Below are 18,326 nucleotides of genomic sequence, written 5' to 3' on the forward strand. Positions count from 1 at the left end.
TCGTTATAACGAACACGGATATAACGAATTATCAGTTATAACGAAGTAAACGAAGAGTACCCTTGGTAATAGCTACAGTGGCTCGATTGTACGCTTATAACGAATTTTCGAATGTAGCGAAGTTAATTCCGTGTCAAACATGACTTTGTTATAATGAGGATTCAGTGTACATAGCGTCGCCACTCGCATTCTTTGTTGCGCATTTTCTCACTTACCAAGCACCTTCTCGTAGCAAGCGTGCTGATTTTGATATTGCAAAAGAGTAATTTACTAATACAAGAAAAATCGTTTATCTTTTTAGTGACCCTTTAAAACTACCTTTACAATGGAAGCAAGACGGCATTTGTGTAGTGCCTTCATCATGCGCACATATGGCGTGTAATAAGCAAATGAGTTTGTCCAATGCAAAGCCATGAAGACATGTACAAGGAGTGTTGGCATGGGAAACATTTATTAACAACCTCTGCTTTTATGTAACAAAAACAAGCATCTCTGTCATTGGCAATATAAACAAGAGTGCAAATAAAAAATGGCGCAGCTTTCACTTCCACTCAGTTTCACTGAGAGATGACAGTGTTGTAAATCACGCCAGTACAGGTCATTCCTCAAAACAAGCAATTTCATTATTCATTATATAAAACAATTCACCTTTGCATGAAAAACTAAATATGACAGCCAAATTAAGAATCAGGGATCATATGCCAGTGGTTCTGTGTTGCTGCAAGACACTAGTGAAAGAATTTTAAGTATACAGCATCTCACACTGCATGGTATGACACCTGTGTTTTTTTTTTATTCTGGCTTTTTGATAAATTAACATCATGCCCTCCATGTTACACCAACAGGTGAACCCTCATGCAAAATTCTGTTGTGCTTAAGGCAAAAAGCATACAATTCATGACACATAAGTGCTACATGAATTTACTATGTCAAACTGAAGACGATAAATAAAAATGAGTCATTACCTCAAAAAGCACTACAATATTAAACAAGAGCACATTTTACATTTGGCATTATGCCATATGTTCTTAAACACCTAAAGAAAGCTTGCGTGTTCATGCATACCTCAGCCAGGCAATCTCAAAGTACAACAGACACACCCAGGGAAAAGAAGGTACTTGACAATGACAGATTGCTTGAACAAGCAATTTGTCATTATCGAATTTGAACCTAGCATGGCAAGAAAGTGCACAGCCACTACTGTTTACAGTATTAAAGCTAAAACAAAACTGACTGGACAAGCAGATAAATTAAAAGATATTTTTAACCACAATGAATTTGTGCGCTTTCTTTTTGTTCCCCAATGAAAAACTGCACAGTGAACAATAAACATTCAAATGCAATAGCATGCTTTCATTTCATTACCAGCACAAAAAAAAAAAAAAGAAAATAATTTCGTTCATTCAATTTAGCTTACAGAAGCACCTAAGAAGCCAGCAGGCTGCCTTGGCATGGCTGGAAATTAAATCATTGTTACGCTATTGCACACCACTTTGAGCATGAAGACTGAACCACATGAACACAAGTGCAAAGCGGTGCGCAATAACGTAACAATGAATTGATACCAACTGGCCCAAGCAAGTGCCCTTATGGAAATTAAAGCGGCTTCAAAACATTTCATTTGAAAAAAAAAAGCACCTAACTGTGTCCCTCTGCACACATCCATTCAATAATACATGCTAGCATTCAGGTCATTTTCAGTGCAATAGCCTCAAACATTTGCAAGTTCACTGTAAATACAAAGCATGCCGTTCAACCACGAACCCTAAAGCTCAGAAATGCTTTCCGTTAGTCATACACCAAGATATAAAGTGATAAAAACGCGGTATGGACAAAGCCTAAACAGACAAGCAACCAATGTCAGTAAAGTTGTTAACATTTTGCCCACATCAATTGCAGCAGGAACATCCCTATCCTCCTTCTTCCTGAGCTACGAAGTGTTAAAAAAAAGACAAAAGAAAAGCTGCAAAATCCTTTTGCACATCACTGCATCAAACAACGTACACAATGTCAAAGCTGGCCAGAATTTGTTATTCTTCACAGCATGGCTTCATCCGACTAAGCATATGTCTTTTTTTTACATACAAACCACTCTCATATCTTTTTTTTTTCGTTTTTCATCATCAGAAAAATAAAGATAGGTCGAAGAGCGAGAGTGGAAGTGAGGGCAGCAGAATTGTGGCAGTCTATCAGGTCTGGTGAGTGTTTGGGGCGTGGTGGGTGGTCGTACTGTTCAGGTTAGCAGAGGCGAAGAGAGCGGCGTGCACTGCGCCACCCCCATTGGACTGGTTGCCTCCTTCCAAGTAAGTCTTCAGCTGCTGCATCGTCTCCACGTCTACTTGGCCCATGAGCTCCTCAAAGTTGTGCTCGCCGAGCGACTCGCGCAGGCTGCGCATCTGAGAGCACAGGTAGTCCCGCAGGGCCACTGTGTGCACTGGGTCCTGCCTGGACAGCTGGGCAAGAGCATCACGGAGAATGAAAAGGCCATGAAAACAGAAATTAGGAGCGAGATTGTGCAATCATCTCACATGCAGTTTCCAAACAGTTTGTGCACTTTAAGAAGAAAAGAAAAAAATGCACACAGTTATAAAAACTAACGAAACATTGTTGGCATGAAAATTTGGACAGGAATAAGTGAGCTATACGTCAAGTCACGTTTTTGTGTGCGGTAACTTCATTAAATTATGGATAACATTGTATCAATCATAGCAGATTCCAGAAAAAAAGGCGTCTCAACGTATGGAACAGGCAAAATGTGGAGCAATCAGTTATGTTCTAAATGACAAATTTCCTGCTGCGTCGGGAAGTCCCCTAGAGGTATCAAACACATATAGGGATAACTCCAATGTTCCCTGAAGTCCTTAACATTTCAACCCTTCAGCTACTAATTTTTCTTTACAGAGGTTACAAGAGTATTAGCTAAGAACATAAATTTGACTTCCATAAAAAATATATCCTTAATGCAAAGTTAGAATTCTACCTCCAAGGAAGTTTGGAAGCACCAAAGAAATGGTGCTGATTTACCATAAAAGGCACTACGAATACAATTCAACATCATTATAAAAAGCTAACACATGTTGGAAAAAACTTGTATTGCAAACATTCTTGCATTGAGGTTTTCATATTTCTGCTTTGCTGATAACATCACACCTCACGTGCATCACACGTGCACTGCTAAAGCCGTGCTTTCTTCATTTATGTAGTTGCATTAACAATTTATCTTGAACAATTTTACGACTGAAATGCTGACCTCTTGGAATCTTGGGTAAAAGGCATGTGTGGATAGTAAATTTTAGGTTCGAAGCTAGTAGCGATTTGGTTGAATTATTTCAAATCGAATAGTATATATATCAGATATTACAAAGAAAAGAGGATATTTGTCATGACCCAACTAACCTGCACAATATTTTGAAAAATTGAAACAAGGCATGTGCAAATGCCATTCTTTTTGGTTCAAAGGGAAGTGGAAGCAACTTTGAATAGTAGCAGATTTGACTTTTGGTAGAATGTAAGTGATCACCTGCAAAATATGTTAAGTTTTAAAATTTACTATACTAACAGCATACAAGCCGGTATAACAAGCTCTTAAACTTAAATAAATGATGAATCGATGCGAGAGTAATAGGTTCATTTAAATTTCACAGCAGTGCGGATTTCCCCTGTATAGGTGTATTCATGGTGGTATAGCACCCCTCCAGTGGAGTGAAACAACTTTTACAGGGGGTTACATGTGGTTTATATAAGTCCCCATTTGCTCATTTCATATACTTCGAAATTTAGAATAATTGAAATGCGTGCCGAAGCGAATTCGAATACTGTAATATTTGTTCGAATATTCGCACATGCCTATTGGCTAATACAGTAAAACCTTGTTACTGAGCAAGCCTTCCTTCACACATGGCTCTTGTCAATTACTTGTGGGCAGCATGCTAATGAAGTGCAGTATGATGTGGTAAACCAATACACAACGCAGGCGAAAACTGTGCGGCCAAAACCGCATCACTGCAGGGCCAAAGTGCAGTTTCACAGTGTGGAAGACCAATCAACTTCGTAAACTGTTGCGCGTGAAATACGTAGACAGGGAACACAAAATGACACACACGGTTCCCTGTCTACGTCTTTCCCGTGCAACAGTTTACGAGGATGACAAACCAACAAGCCCAAGTCGACACTCTTCTTAAGACCAATCAACCATATGAGTGTTACGTAATGTTCCCCGTGAGAAACGTCACGTCACTTTGTGGGTGGGAGGACTGGTTAGGCGCTGCAGGGAGACGCAAAAATTGTTTTTCTGAAATAGAGCGTCACCGCGACTCACAGTGCGATTATATTTATAAAATGTGATTACTGAGGCCTTCTTTATAAATAAGCGAGCTTGTGTTGGAGGTGCAAAAATAAGTTCGGGCCTGTTTAAAGGCCCTGGCATTTACTGTAACAAAGTTCTTTCAGCAAGTATGTTTCCCACATCGCATCGGTGTTTCGCAACATTTTTCCGACAACTGTCGACGAAGGACTTGGTTTTAAACTTGACTAGCTTTATCTTGTGATTTTTAGATATGTAGAGAACATTCAGATTAATAATGATGAAATAATCTCATAGCACGCTACGTTCTGCTAGCACCAAGAATAGACATTGATGGCAGCTTTCCATTAGAAATAGAGTGATGAATAGTATTAGGAAAGAAAGTTAAAAGATTACGAAAGCCAAATATGTCAGCCTCAAAAGCAAAATTCGTCTCGTCAACGCCCTCGTCTTGCCCTTGGTAATCTGTGCGTGTGAGTTTTAAACCTTGTGGGAATATGAAAGAAAGAAGCTACCATACAGTTTTTTAATCTGTGACGCTGGTGCAGAATTCTGAGAATCCCATGGACTTCCAAATTACTGAATACTATATCAGTCAAACGAAAGATCCATCCTGGATGTTCTTTTTGAAGTGAAGCTAATGAAACTAAAAGATTTGTTTTTGGTCATATCACACGAGCCAACAGTTTAATGGGGCAAAAATTAAGTTAGCTAAAGTGGAAGCAAGGGATAACAAGGTCACTCATGTATAAGATGGTGATGTCAAAGTTCTACAGTATCTAAAAATGTATTACCTCTATTTTTCGGCGGTCATGTTCACTTTCTTCTTCATTTGGTGGAAGTGGTTCACTGTCCACCATAACTAGAGAACTGGGCAGAGGAAAGAGAAAAAGGTAATAAGGACATGTACACTTATGAGATCTATTGTATTGCAACTCAAACAGCCTTTGTGTACATGTTTTATTTGCTTATGCTAAAGCACCTGCTGCAGGGTACTGGGAGGTAGGGCAAGTCAAGGTACATGTATGTAGCTTTTTTCTCACCTCCCTCACCACATCTCATGCGCAATGTTCTGCACTTTGTTTGTTAAATAAATCAACTTCAAGCCAACTTGAAATCGAATCATAACCTCTGGAAAAAATACTAAGCCAATGGTCTTTGATCATTGCCTCATTGATTGCTGGCCTGCTTGATTGTGTTTAACATTGCAAAGCAACAAAGAGGCAATAAATAATTGTACAAAAGAGCTTCAACTTAATTTCAAACACTATCTATTCATTAATGTGCTTCGCAGAAATGCCGTTCCAGTGTACTAGGCAACAGTGGGCTACAACCGAGCACATGACATTATGTTCAGCAACTGTGGCCTCTGTGTTCCTTCAATGCAGCTTTCTGTATTTAGCGCCAAATAAGCAATGAGTGACATAAAACAGAAGGATCAGCAACGACAACATCCGTTCATATAAACTACTGCACGAAAGAATATTAGATTTAAATTGCTCGTATTTTTTGCATTACTATAGCTCTCTTCCTGTTTACTAAGCAGCTCGTGCACGGCGCTATCACTTCATCTTGCGTATATTTCAGTTGTGGACATTTGAAGCTTTAATAAATATGCATACTCACTCCACTTGTGCTCCCAAATTGTCACATTTTGTGACGTCATTCAACACTTCCACAATGGCCAGAAGAATTCCACATATCCGTTCGTACACGGCACTGGATAAAGAAAAGGCACAAGAAAAAAAGGCGCACTGGTAAATGGAGACATGTGATGTTGTGACGGACGCACAAAGACGCCATCATATAAACATATGTGTGGAAAACACAGCTTATTTTCAACCAACAAGGACTCTGGAAAAGTGTCTACTAACATACTAACCAGCTAGCTTTCTGCCAGGTCATCTCTTCTTGCAGAATAATTTCATGTTTGGTGGCACCTATACAAAGTAATGAAGCTTTTTCTTGAATGTTGCTCTTAACAGTACGTAGAACTAATACACACTCTTAATGTGGCAGCACTTTCTTTTTGTACAGACCAAACGCTATAGAAAAGGAATGTTTTTTAACTGCAGTTGCGAAATGAATTGAAGCTGTTACAAAACATTTAATGGTTAGGTATGCTAACCACAGTGTAGACAAGAGGACAGGACAAGAGCAAGGATTAAGGTTGGTGATAAATGCACTGACATTCGCCTAAAATTTATGTAAGAAGAATGAAATACATAAGATATTCCAGAAAGACTTGAAGTAATTATTAAATACAGCACAGTGGAGAATAAGATACTATTTTTTCTGCACAACATCCACTAAGTTCGGCTGATTGCAGTATATGTATGATTATCAGTCTTGAATTATGCTTAGGGGATGTGCAACATTATTGTGATATGGCCTACAGATGCTGAGAAGACCAGCCGCCGTGAGGAAGGCAGCGAGGTGCCTCGGTTTTCGGCGTGAACGAGTCTCTACCTTAGTGTCTGAAGAGCCTGCTTTTATGAATACAGTAACCAACCGATAATCCAATAATAATTAGTATATATGTTGGGGGTTTTACATCCAAAACCACGACGATTATGAGGGACGCCACAGTAAAGGGCTACGGGAACTTTTACCACCTGTGGTTCTTTAACGCGCACCTTGGGCCTCAAGGTGCTCATGGGCCTCAAACATTTTCACCTCCACCGAAAATGCAGCTGCTGTGGCCGGGATTCAATCCCACAACCTTTGTGTCAGCAGTTGAGCACTGTAACCACTGCACCACCGTGGCGTGTAACCACGGTGGTGCAGTGGTTACACGCCTGAACACATTCCTGAACATGCCTTACATGCCTGAACACATTCAAACACAGAACCGGCATTGGTTCCATAGACGTAAAGTATTAGGATGAGAGCAATTTTGGACAAAATATTGCACACCGTGCAATGATTCGAAATCAAGCTTCGTGACCACGTGCTCCTTTGGCCTTTTGGTCGTGCAGAAATAGGAAGACAGTCGCATCTCGTTAATTCGAATTCTGAGGGGGTAGAAGATCTGTTTAAATTAACTGGAGTATGAACTAGTGGAGGTCCCTTTGATTAGCGGTATAGTGCACAATACAGTAGGACGCCGCTACATCCTGGGGTGCTATGATTTCCCAGCTGCGAACTAATTTTTGGCCAGTCTTGGCATATATCTCATAGGATCTAATGCATAGAACTTCACGGCTAAGCCGCAACTGTAGGGTTGTTCCCATGATACGTCGTTCAATACGTCCTGTTCAATACATCATAAAATGGAACTCTGACCTACACGAGTGGCCATGGAGGGCATCCATGTTGACGTCTCAAGTAGCTTGGCCTGGCCTAACAAAGGTATTAAATGCACAATGTGGTGCAGACGTCACTAGGCTTGTGCGAATATTCTAGCACTTCGAATATTCGAACGAATATTAGAGTATTCGAATTTGCTTCAATTCGAATTTAAATTATTGAAAATTTCGATGTATTCGAAATGAATTAATAAGTGTATATTAGCCCGCATGTAACCCCCCTGTAAAGGTGGTTTCACTGCAGTGAAAAAGGGCTATATCATGAATACACCTTTACAGGAAAAATCTGCACTGCCGCGAAGCTCGACTTCAAGGTTAAACGAACATATTACCTTCATTTTTTAAAGGTTAAAAGCTTGTTATACTGGCTTATATGTTCTCAGTATAGTAAATTTTAAAACGTAACATATTTTACAGGTTATCACTTGCATTCTACCGAAAGTCAAATCCTGCTACTATTCAAAGTTGCTTGCACTTCCTTTGAACCAAAAATAATGACATATATATATATATATATATATATATATATATATATATATATATATATATATATATTGTCAAGACGTTTATTAACGGGCACTCAGCGACGGCGCACGGCAGCGACAGTCAAAGCGGGGCCGACTCTCTGCACGAGGAGCGTGCTCTCAGAGAAGAGAACGACCCACTGGAAGGCGCTCGACAGGACGACCCATTACTGAGTAGGAATGCTTCGCTACAATTTCCCCGGCTACGAAAAGGGAGCCGCCTGGCGACCTAGCAACTTGTCACTATGAGCGGGTCATGGTAGGGCTTCAGGCGCGCCACGTTGACAATGTCGCGCCCTCGACGGCGCATGTCCAAAGATGGGTCGGTGGGTTCGATGAGGTAGTTCACCGGGGATGTGCGTTCGACGACACGGTAGGGGCCTTCGTATTTGGGCAGTAGTTTGGAAGAGAGGCCAGGTGCAGTGGTAGGGACCGAGAGCCATACGAGCGCTCCAGGAAGGAACGTGGACGCAGAACTGGTGGTGTCACCGCGAATACTTTTCTGCCGCTCTTGGCTATTCGTAGTAAAGGTCTTGGAGAGCTCGCGACACTCCTCAGCAAGTCTGGCTGTGGCAGAAATAGGCGCACATTCAGATCGATCCGGCTTGTAGGGAAGGATTGTGTCAATGGTGTGCGACGGGTGCCTGCCATACAATAAGAAAAATGGTGAGAAACCAGTAGTGCTCTGAGGAGCGGTATTGTAGGCGTACGTGACGAAGGGCAGAATGACATCCCAATTCGTGTGGTCGGCGGCGACGTACATCGAGAGCATGTCGCCTAGCGTACGGTTGAAGCGTTCGGTGAGGCCATTCGTCTGCGGGTGGTAAGCAGTAGTTTTGCGGTGAACAACGTTGCACTCTTTGAGAATGGCTTCGACGACTTCCGACAAGAAGACACGGCCTCGATCACTGAGCAGCTCCTGGGGTGGACCGTGACGCAGCATGAATCGGTGGAGCAGGAAGGAGGCCACATCGCTCGCTGTAGCCGCAGGGAGGGCAGCAGTTTCAGCGTATCGCGTGAGGTGGTCTACAGCGACGATGGCCCAGCGGTTCCCAGCGGACGTCAGGGGAAGTGGCCCATATAAATCGATGCCAACGCGCCCAAACGGTCGGTCGGGGCAAGGTAGAGGTTGCAGACCTGCTGGCGACAGGTGCGTTGAAGTTTTGCGGCGCTGACAATCGATGCAGGAGCGAACGAACTTCTCCACGTAGCGGTACATCCCTCGCCAAAAGTAACGTTGGCGAATGCGGTGGTAGGTTTTCGATACCCCAGGGTGTGCACACTGCGGATCAGAGTGGAACGACTCGCATATGTCATAACGCAGACTGCGGGGTATTACTAGTAGCCACTGGCGGCCGTCGCCGTTGTAATTGCGTCGGTGGAGCAGGTCGTCGCGAACGGCGAAATGGTGGGCTTGACGACGCAAAAAGCGAGTGGATGGTGTGGCCGATGGATCAGTCAGCAAGTCTATCAGTGAGGCAATCCATTGATCCTTGCGCTGCTCGGTAGCGATGGTGTGAATATCGATGGAAGAAACGACAAAGTGAGACGCTGAGTTGTGGGCATTGTCGTCAGGCAAGGGAGAGCGCGACAGGGCGTCAGCGTCAGCATGCTGACGTCCGTTGCGGTACAGCACGCGGATGTCGTAGTCTTGCAGGCGAAGTGCCCAACGGGCAAGACGGCCTGAGGGATCCTTCAATGACGACAACCAGCACAGTGCATGATGGTCGGTCATGACATCAAACGGGCGACCATACAAATAAGGTCGGAACTTTGTAAGGGCCCAAATGATTGCCAGGCATTCTTTCTCCGTGACGGTGTAGTTGGTCTCGGCTTTAGTAAGCGTACGACTTGCATATGCGACAACATATTCCGGGAACCCAGGTTCGCGCTGCGCAAGGACAGCACCGAGGCCAACACCGCTGGCGTCCGTGTGTACCTCTGTAGGGGCCGTAGGGTCGTAGTGGCATAGAATGGGAGGAGACGTCAACAAACGACGGAGCTTTGCGAAAGCGTCGTCGCACTCTGACGACCACGAATTGAGGGGCCCGTTACTTCCAAGGAGCTTCGTCAGCGGTGATATAATAGTCGCGAAGTTTCAGATGAAGCGCCGAAAGTAGGAGCATAGTCCTACGAAACTGCGCAGTTCTTTGACGGACGTAGGTTTGGGGAACTCTGTCACGGCCCGAAGCTTGGCTGGATCTGGGAGGATGCCGTCCTTGGACACCACGTATCCTAGTATCGTCAGCTGCCGTGCTGCAAATCGGCACTTCTTGAGATTCAGTTGTAGCCCGGCGTCGCTCAAGCGCGTCAAAACCTGCCGGAGGCGTTGAAGGTGTGTTGAGAAGTCCGGGGCGAAAACGACGACGTCGTCGAGGTAGCATAGGCACGTGTGCCATTTCAAGTTGCGCAGAACGGTATCCATCATGCGCTCAAAGGTCGCAGGCGCATTGCACAGCCCAAACGGCATGACGTTGAATTCGTACAAGCCGTCGGGTGTGACAAACGCTGTCTTCGGTCGAGCGTCATCAGCCATGGGGACTTGCCAGTACCCTGAGCGCAAATCGAGCGATGAAAAGAACTCTGCTCCTTGCAGGCTGTCAATGGCATCGTCTATTCGAGGTAGGGGATAGACGTCCTTACGGGTGATCTTATTGAGTCGGCGGTAGTCCACACAGAACCGCACAGAGCCGTCCTTCTTCGCAACGAGAACGACAGGAGACGCCCACGGGCTGTTTGAGGGTCGAATAACATCGCGGCGAAGCATGTCTTCGACTTGCTCGGTAATTACACGACGCTCTGTTGGCGACACGCGATATGGACGTTGCCGTAGTGGTGGTTGGGCGCCAGTGTCGATGCGATGCGTGACAGCAGACGTGCGGCCGAGAGAAGTTTGCGCTACATCGAACGAAGAACGAAATTCTTCCAACAGGCATAGAAGCTGGGAACGCTCGACCGACGTAAGGTGTTCAGCAATCGAGGAACCAAATAAATCAGCGGGTGACGAATCAGATGTGGAAACAGCACTGAGCGAATGGGAGTTGGCGCAGTGCGTGTCACCCGGTGCGTCCATAACTTGTGCGTCTTCAAGGGCTTCAGCTCCGCCGAGACATTCCCCTCGCACCAACCTAACAATGTACGGGGATGGGTTCGTAACAAAAATGTCGGTGTCGCCCTGAATGACTTGCACGGTCGCAAATGGCACCAACAAGCCTTTTCTAGTGAAGACGCGGTCAGATGGAGAGAGGAGTGCAACGGCATCGGTGAGTCCAGTGCAGCAGACTGACACAGCCGTTGACGAGTTGGCAGGAAGTGTGGTGTCGTCTTTGACGAGTACCTTGGTCGCAGCCGGTGTACTGTCCGCCGGCGCCAAATCTGCGAATGGTGAGAGCTCTATTTCGGCTGGTGCGCAACGAATTACGGCGGCGTGACGGGCGAGAAAATCCCATCCCAGGATGACGTCGTGAGAGCATGAGGAAATTATGATGAATTCGACGGCGTACAGAGCGTCCTGAATCACGACACGGGCTGTGCACACCGCTGTCGGGTGAATACTGTGAGCGCTGGCTGTACGGAGGGAGAGCCCGGAAAGTGGCGTCGTCACCTTTCGTAGTAGTCGGCTAAATTTAGCGTCCATAACGGAAACGGCAGCTCCAGTATCTACAAGGGCTGATGTGCTCACACCATCTACAAACACGTCTACTACGTTTGATGGGCTTTGCTGAGGGCTTTGGCTGTTCGATAGCGTCGCAGCCCTTGCCTCTTGGACTGCGACGACTAGTTTTCCTGGTCTCGTGCGACCGGACGAGGCCGCATCGGTGACAGTGAGCGGCGTCGTGGGGACGGTGAACGACGGGTAGATGGACCTGGGCGTGACGTCGGTGACATAGGCGGCAGCAGGTCATAATACGGGCGGCTGGACTGGTTGGTGACGGCTGATCCGACTCGAGGCGGCTGCACGCGGTTGCAATAGCGGGCTACGTGGCCGGCGCAACCGCACGCAAAGCAAATCGGGCGGTTGTCAGCAGTGCGCCATCGGTTTGCCGAGCTAGGTCCCATCCACGTGGCAGGACGCGAGGGACGGGGCGGCTGCTGATATGACGACTGCATGGTGGGCTGCAGTCGGGGCGTAGGGATGATGTCGGCGTACGCAGCCGGCACACTCGCTTCGAAGGCCTGAGGCCTGGTGACGGCTCCAGCGTATGTTAGCGGGGGCACCACAGGGAGCGCTGGGGGCGGCCTGGCTGCAACTTGGGCGTAACTGAGCGGTGCAGACGCAGGAGGGGGCTGGTGGTATTCCGGCATAACCTCCGCGATTTCCTGCTCAATAGCCCGGCGTAGGGGAGGCAGCAGTGTGGTCGACGACTGTACAACATCCTGCGGGTGAGAGAAGGCCAGTAAGGAGAACTGGCGGGCAATTTCCTCCCGGACGAATGACTTGATTTCGGCGAGTAAGACGGAGTGGTCCGACACGGCCGACAAGCCAGCGAGATCGGCGTCGCGGGATGGAGGTCGACGCGTCATCAGCCGCTGCCGGCGTAGCTCCTCGTAACTTTGGCACAGCGTGATGACCTCTGCCACAGTGCGAGGGTTTTTGGCGAGTAGCATGGTGAAGGCATCGTCGTCGATGCCTTTCATGATGTTCCGGATCTTGTCGGCTTCAGACATGGTTGCGTTGGTTTTCTTGCACAAGTCGAGCACGTCTTCAATGTAGCTCGTGAAAGACTCGCCGGACTGCTGGGCTCGTTCACGTAACCGCTGTTCGGCTTGCAGCTTGCGAACGGCAGGGCGGCCAAAGACGTCGATGATGGCGGTCTTGAAAGCGGACCACGTAGCGAAATCGGATGCGTGGTTGTTATACCATAGACTTGCCACACCCGCGAGGTAGAAAACGAGGTTGCTCAGTTTGCCTGCCTCGTCCCATTTATTAGGGACGCTCACACGCTCGTAGATCGCGAGCCAGTCCTCGACGTCGGTGCCATCCGCGCCGGTGAAGATAGGAGGGTCGCGGATGCGGGGGACACCCGGACATGGCGTCGGTGCAAGAGGAGGCGTTTGCTGGGCGGCGTCTTGAGTCATGGTAGCAGGCACGGTACGGGATCGAAGCTCCAAGGGCATCGAATGCGGACCGCAGTTGTTTAAAGGGCACAGCACTCTCCACCAAATTGTCAAGACGTTTATTAACGGGCACTCAGCGACGGCGCACGGCAGCGACAGTCAAAGCGGGGCCGACTCTCTGCACGAGGAGCGTGCTCTCAGAGAAGAGAACGACCCACTGGAAGGCGCTCGACAGGACGACCCATTACTGAGTAGGAATGCTTCGCTACAATATATATATATATATATATATATATATATATATATATATATATATATATATATATATATATATATATATGTGTGTTCGCTTCGAATTCGCTTCAAACCTAAAATTTACTAGTATTCGCACAGATCTAGACATCACCCATGATTTGTTTTAGACTTGTACCAGCAAAAGCACAGAGCTTGGGATATGTCATTGCTACATGGCATCATAGTCGCCATGTGATTAGGAAAAGTAAGGGCTCCATGATTGCCTCTGGAAACTGCCGTCACACTGGCGTGAACTCATCACTTTCCGTGCTTTCTGCGTTCCTGTCGCGGTGTCTTTTTACCAGTGAGTTGTGGTGGTCGTTGTACAGGCATACTGCGTGTGCTTAGTTCTTTCATGCCTGCAGCTGTTGGTGCCAATAGAATCACCGCATTCCTTAACTAAGCTGAACCAACTAGCCCCCACCTTGGCTCTTCCAATGTACAGCAGAACCCCGCTGTTACGTTCCCGGGTGCTGCGTTTTCCTGGCTGTTCACAACATTTTCAGCCGGCCCAGGCGTAGCTCCCAGAGGATCCAATGCATTGGGACCCCTCTGTTACGTCGCATCTGTCGGACCACTCCTGCATTGTACGTTGCGAACTGGTCCTCCAAGACAGCACAGGCGGCCATGTTGACTTTTCCAGTGGTGGTCCAGCCAGTTTGGAGCAATTTTTGAGCAATTTTTGGAGTGGGAAAAAGTCTGTTTTGGAGCATATTTGGAGCAGAAGGAACTATGTTTTGGAGCAGGTTTGGAGCAGACAAAATGGAATTTATGTCACTATTTGAGCAGAACATGTCTAAATATTCGGTGAATATTTTTGTTAGTGTGCATACAGGCAATGCTGTGGCAATCTAAACAAGGAGACAAGGCTAACATCCAGAGAGCAGCCATTAATCAAGTTCTTAGCATGAAAGAGTGTCATCTTCTGGCTTCACTGCCAAGCACAATATGTGTAGCACTGATAGTTGGATGAGTTGGTAAGGGTTCAAGAAGCGAGCCGGCGCTTGTCTTCGTGTCTTCTTCATCGTCAGTGTTGCGTGTCCTTTCGTTGCGCCGTTTCTTAATCACAATATGTGTGCTGATAATAATAATATCTGGGGTTTAACGTCCCAAAACCACGATATGATTATGAGAGACGCCGTAGTGGAGGGCTCCGGAAATTTTGACCACCTGGGGTTCTTTAACGTGCACCTAAATCTAAGTACACGGGCCTCAGACATTTTCGCCTCCATCGAAAATGCAGCCGCCGCGGCCGGGATTCGATCCCGCGAATATGTGTGCTGAAGTGAAACGTTAGTGACAAGGCAAACATGGCACATACGGTTTCTACGATGACAGGTGTCACAAGGTCATTCCAAAAAGAAAAAATCCTAACCACAAAACCAGAAAGAAGACGACGAAAACTCGTTGCAAATGAGAACAGACTGTTTGAAATTGCCTGCGTAGATAGTTCATTCAATAATTGCCGCAACTTGCTATAGATGATGCTCCATCGTACTCAATAATTATTAGAGGCGTGAGCACTGAATGCCATTCTTCTTTCACTTTCAAGCACTTCGGTTTGAGTGCTTACTCCTGGTTTTCCAAATATTGATAAAAGGTCTTCTAAAAAATAAAACTGGTACAAAATGAATTGGTGCGAAATTGGTGGGGTCAGTGATCAATCCAGCCATGAAGGGGAGGGATCCTCTTTCTCCAGGCAGCTTTGAAGAAGACAATTCCGCTTGCTTAAACGGTGGCTTTAGCGACACCCCATTTCAAGAATTTTTCACCTTAATATGCTGTCAAGGTGTAATTGGCGGGTATGAATCCTCATGCTACTTACACGGTTGCGGAATAGATACGCCGTCCCGCAAACAGGCCACGTGACAGAGGACAACCAACTAGTTAGGTGGGAGGAGTATACCCGTTATTTTTAAATCGGGAGGGAGGTCGGTGTGAACGGCCGGAACCCCCCCCCACAATCACCGCCCCTTGGATCAGCCGTTGACATAGGTCGTAAAACTGAGTGCAGGAAAGTCTTTTTAGGGTTCAGCAAGTGCTGAGGACTAATGCGACTACATCCGCTTTGTTTCCCATTAATTTAAAGTTTTCCACTGCACCTAAAACTTAACGAAACAAAGACACCGCGCGGCGCAGTTAGGTAGTCCGTAAACAGCAAGAAATTCCCGCGGCAGCACCGCTCAATGTTCGTCAATGTGTGATTTGCGAACAAATGGTGGCCGTGCCGGGCACGCTCGCAAGTGTAATTTTCAACGAGAAGGAGGGAATCAGTTGGGAAGATTTGCAAGCCGGGGCGACTTCTTTGACTTTTATTGTCGATTGATGACAACATTGGTTGTTCCAACGACGTTTAGGATGCGTGAGAGCACTTGTGCTTTATTTGTGGCTGACTGCATGGCTCACTTCTACGTGCGCTGGCTTGCCACCGCGTTACGTCGGTTTCACAATCAAGACGCGCAACGAGCGCTCGGACGTGCGCGAGCAGCACCACATAGTGCCAGACGTGCTCTATGTGAACATTTAGGCTTAGCTTTACGACAGAAACACCGAACAATGTTGCGCAGCACGATTAAGAGGCATCTACCTTTTTTACAAAACATCAAACAATCCTTTGCACGGCCGAATCTTCATTTGCGTGAAGACGCCGTTCACAGTGCGCAGTGCCGATAGCTGTTGCTGCTTGGCCGCGGTGGCTAAATTACGGTACACGGAGTGACTCGCGAATGAAAAAAACCGCTTCTCTACGTGTTATTGCCAGTTCCCTAACAAATAAGAGAGAGTATCAATGGGAGAGAGCAAACTTTCAACAATGGAGACACATTCGGCGGCGCAGACTGTGGTTAGGCTGAATAAAGTTAAAAAAAGCGCATTGCTGGGATGGAGCGAATAGAGGGCGTCGGCATCATTATAGGAAAGCTCTAGCTATGCTCGATGCCAGACCAAGAACATTTTGGACCATACACGGTCCGATGCCGTGCAAACAGGTGGACTTGTGAACTTTAGCACAGTTGGCGCAAGCTGTACACAAATGTGCACAGCAAGGTGCAGGAATATGGCACTGTAGTAAAATGACACAAATGGCACAGTTGGATCACCACTGCTTTTCATGTGGCTTGGCTTGGCTTGGTCCACTTGGTAGCTTGACGATGGAATTGGCCGCCAGAAGCGGTGATGGCGAGATCTATGGTGCATTTTTAAGTCCCACCACCAGAAACACGACCTCCGAAATCTGTATTTTTCATCTAAACATGGTGTCTATGATGTGTTAGCGTGCTAAAAATTTGTTTTCATGCATTCGACAGAAGTACGAATTTCATGATTAGTTTTTGTTGCCCGGAGTCATCCTGTTTGCATGGACTGGGTGCTGGGGTGGACTCATCGCTGTCGTTATTGTAGGAAATTCTTTTCGTGGTCTTCTCGCGTTTCCTGTCTCTCTCTTGTGGTCTGTTGTGTTGGTCGTGTGTTTGTGCGGAGTAGTCTTAGCTTCCACGCTTTCAACGCACCGTGTAGACAAACAAGATGGCACCAAGAAAGCGGAAGCCACTTTCGCTGCACGAGAAGGTAAACATTCTTCACGTATTGCATAGTGAAAGGTGAAAGGCAGCACTGCACAGTTTCTTGAAGTGAAACGTTTGAAGTAAAATTGTGTGCCTCTCGCCACTACTCTATTTTCTGATTTTTTTTTCCTGTTTCTCAGCTTTTATGTTTCCAGACTCTTTTGTTTTGTTTTTTTATGGCCCCGTGAAAAACGTATCAGCGGAGTTCTACTGTAATTGCATAAAGCAATTACGCTTCTGTGGATGATGCCACTTTCACCTCCGCTGTTCTATCTGTCGACGAGATCATGACTGAGCGCCAATGTGTGCAGCAGTGAAAAAGTTTACAAGAAGGGGCCACATTTGTGCCCATCGAAGAAAGAAAAGGACCGCAATACTGCAAGCGTGTGAGACAACATTGCGTAGCTGCACATGGAGAGGACGCATGATTTTTGCCAGCTGCTTCAAACATGGCACCTTCCAGCGTGCACATAGTGAACACGTGGTTGTACGTTTGCGACGCTATGGCAGCTAGTGACACATTGCACTTTGGCATTTGGCTTGGGATTGCATAAGAAGTAGTCTGTGCAGACGGGCAATCTTGTTCAAATTAACCGTGGCACATTTCAAGCTCGAATTGAGGAGAGTTTTTCCCCATTCAAATACACATCACCTTGCTGGGACTAACGGGCCAGTTGGAATTATTTGTCCAGAGGTTCGACAGTACATTTGATATGTCACTGGCATCTTTCCAAAACAAGCTACCGTTAAACTTGCCTATAACAAACCTCCATACAACAAATTTCTCAATATTATGAAGTTTTTCTATTCCCCGCCATTACTCCATAGAAGCACATGTATTTGCGACCTATATTTAACAAAGTGGCAGCAGGACACACCCTTGGTATAACGAATTTTCGCCGCCGACACCCTAAGGATTTTAGGACCACATGCATCTTCTGCGGTTACCCTGCAAACAAGAGTGCGAAGCGGCGGCAGCGCACATGGCACGCTCGAAGCCTGGCGACTGCGAGTGCTCGTTTGTGCGTGCGGGTGTGTGTGCGAGAGGCAGGCAGGCAGGTGTCACCGCAGGCGTGTGCGCAGGCGTGCCCCACTCACCCACCCTCCCTCCCTCCCTCCCTTCAAACCTTATGCAGCCGCTCGCGGGTGCCACCACGCTAACCGCGCCGGCTTTCTTTAAAAAAAAAGAAAGAAAGAAAATCGGCTTTTCCTTTGACAGCGCCACTCTTCCGTTGTTGCAGTAGTCTCTGAACTGCACTTTCTTAACATGACACCAGGT

At 46.5% G+C, this 18,326-nt stretch overlaps 2 protein-coding genes across 4 annotated transcripts in view; both read right to left on the reverse strand.

Moving 5' to 3' along the window:
- Positions 1-434: 434 nt before the first annotated feature.
- LOC119388124 (importin-11) overlaps positions 435-18,326 on the reverse strand; it is a 137,394-nt gene continuing 119,502 nt past the window's right edge. Inside the window, exon 27 of one of the 3 annotated variants that reach the window (XR_007415503.1) lies at positions 435-1,765. The gene's annotated coding sequence lies outside the window, so the exon portion shown is untranslated. The remainder of the gene's footprint in view (positions 1,766-18,326) is intronic. The other 2 variants (XR_007415505.1, XR_007415504.1) reach the window with 2 other exon arrangements.
- Positions 435-18,326, reverse strand: part of LOC119386257 (importin-11) — a 37,513-nt gene continuing 19,621 nt past the window's right edge. Inside the window, exons 5-7 of the mRNA XM_037653585.2 lie at positions 5,930-6,022; positions 5,098-5,173; positions 435-2,453 (exon numbers count right to left, since the gene is read on the reverse strand). Of these exons, the coding sequence (XP_037509513.1) occupies positions 2,190-2,453; positions 5,098-5,173; positions 5,930-6,022 (433 nt within the window). The 3' untranslated portion in view covers positions 435-2,189. The remainder of the gene's footprint in view (positions 2,454-5,097; positions 5,174-5,929; positions 6,023-18,326) is intronic.

The sequence above is a fragment of the Rhipicephalus sanguineus genome, chromosome 3, assembly GCF_013339695.2.
Source record: "Rhipicephalus sanguineus isolate Rsan-2018 chromosome 3, BIME_Rsan_1.4, whole genome shotgun sequence".
Classification (NCBI taxonomy): Eukaryota; Metazoa; Arthropoda; class Arachnida; order Ixodida; family Ixodidae; genus Rhipicephalus; species Rhipicephalus sanguineus.